Source organism: Octodon degus, unplaced genomic scaffold (genome assembly GCF_000260255.1).
Source record: "Octodon degus isolate 3935 unplaced genomic scaffold, OctDeg1.0 scaffold00214, whole genome shotgun sequence".
Classification (NCBI taxonomy): Eukaryota; Metazoa; Chordata; class Mammalia; order Rodentia; family Octodontidae; genus Octodon; species Octodon degus.
The window spans coordinates 655,633-657,657 of NW_004524790.1; the positions used below are offsets into that span (position 1 = coordinate 655,633).

The 2,025-nt window shown below is 40.5% G+C and overlaps 1 protein-coding gene across 1 annotated transcript; it reads left to right on the forward strand.

Annotated features, from left to right (window-relative positions):
- Positions 1 to 1,250: 1,250 nt before the first annotated feature.
- LOC105744050 (cytochrome c, somatic-like) lies at positions 1,251 to 1,710 on the forward strand. Its single transcript, XM_012517795.1, has 2 exons — positions 1,251 to 1,529; positions 1,660 to 1,710. The coding sequence occupies exons 1-2, from the start codon at positions 1,251 to 1,253 to the stop codon at positions 1,708 to 1,710; spliced, it is 330 nt and encodes a 109-aa protein (XP_012373249.1).
- Positions 1,711 to 2,025: the final 315 nt, after the last annotated feature.

Genomic DNA, 2,025 nt, shown 5'->3' on the forward strand with positions numbered 1-2,025 from the left:
AGTCAAAGCACATCACAGATTTAAATATTAGAACAGACACACTAAATGTACCAAAAGAGAAAGCAGATAGGAAACTTGAAGATATATGTAAAGGCAGAGATTTCCAGAGAGAAACCAAAACCACAGGGCAATAATTCAAAGAATTAACAACTGGGATCTCATCTTACTAAAAAAACTTTTGCATATAAAAAGAAATCTGCAATACAATGAAAAGACAACCCAGAGAGCAGAAAAAAATTTTAGCCAGTTGTCCTTCCAGACTTCTATCTAGAACATATAAAGATTTGAAAAACATCAAGCCCCCCTCCCAAATGAAAGACCCAGTCCAAAATTGGGCATCTGAGATGCATGCACACTTCTCGGATGAAGAAATACAAATGGCAAATAAATGCACGAAAGTGTTCCACATCATTGGTCATTCAGGAAATGGAAATTAAATCAACGCTGGGAGTCCATCTCACTCCAGAAAGAATGGCTATCATCAAGAAACCAACCAACAACAAATGCTGGAGGGGCTGTGGGGAAAAACAAACCCTTCTCCGTTGTTGGTGGGAATGTTAAACTGGTACAGCCACCGTGAAGAATCTTTTTTTTTTTTTTTTTTTTAATTTTAGGGAAGGGTCTACAGGGTGTTCCAGGTCTCACTACTAGATTAGACTCATAGCAATCCACCTGTTTTTAGCCCCACAAGAGCTGGGATTACAGACATGCACCACCACGTCCAGTCTCAATTGCCATCTCAGCACACCCCGGGGGGTGAGGCCAGCAGGGCAGGCCCAGGGATGAGACCCTCAGCCCCTGCTCCTGCTTGCAGGCGCCTTAATCTGCTGAGCTATTTGGCCGGCCCCTCCACTGTGGAGACTGATGTGGAGATTCCTGACAAATATAGGATTAGAGGTGTCATTTGACCCAGCTATTCCCCTTCTGGGTATTTTCCCAGAAGAATTAAAAACAACATACCAGATATATGCACACCAATGTTTATAGCAGCACAATCTGTCTTACCGAAATCTTAGCAACAACCCAAATACCCACCAACTGAGGAATGGATAGAAGACGTGTGGTCATTTTATACAATGGACTACTACATGCCATCGAAAAGGATAAACTTGAGACTTTTAATAGGTAAATGGATGCAATTAAGACCATACTCGAGAGAGTGGGACCTCAGGCTTCTACACTAGAACTTTCCTTGTGGTAATGAGGGAAGACCGGTGACCACCCAGCGCGGAAGCTGCAGCAGGTTAAAAATGGGTGATGTTGAGAAAGGCAAGAAAATTTTTGTACAGAAGTGTGCCCAGTGCCACACTGTTGAGAAGGGAGGCAGGCACAAGACTGGGCCAAGTCTCCATGGTCTCTTTGGGCAGAAGACAGATCAGGCTGCTTTATTCTCTTACACAGATGCCAACAAGAACAAAGGTATCACCTGGGGAGAGGATACATTGATGGAGTATTGGGAGAATCCCAAGAAGTACATCCCAGGAACAAAAATGATCTTTGCTGGCATCAAGAAGAAGGGAGAGCATCTTGTACAGCAATTAACCACTAAGAAGAATATATGCAGTGTATTATTTGTTGAAACTGTACTTCCGATTTGATTTGAAACTGTCTCATTGCTATCTGTTTATCAATAAAATTTTGAAAAAAAAGAAGAAGAAGGAAGAAAGGGCAGACTTAATAGCTTACCTCAAAAAGGCTACTCATGAGTAATAGTCACTGCCTTATTTATTACAGAACAGAAATGGCTCATGGCTTTTGTATGTGTACTATAATTTAATCTCATACACCAGAATTAAGATCGTGAGTGGCTGATAGAATATTTTTGTTGGACAGTCCTGATTTAAATAAAATTGGCTTGTAGTTAAATGTATATCGTTTTTTTTCTTCAAGGTTTAATACTAATTCCAGTTCAGTAAATACTATCACTGTTTTCCCTTCTAAATACATGGTTGGACGTGATTAGTAATGTTCAACTTTTCACAAAGATTGAGAAGGTCATCTCAAAACTACTGAAGGTTGGTTTTA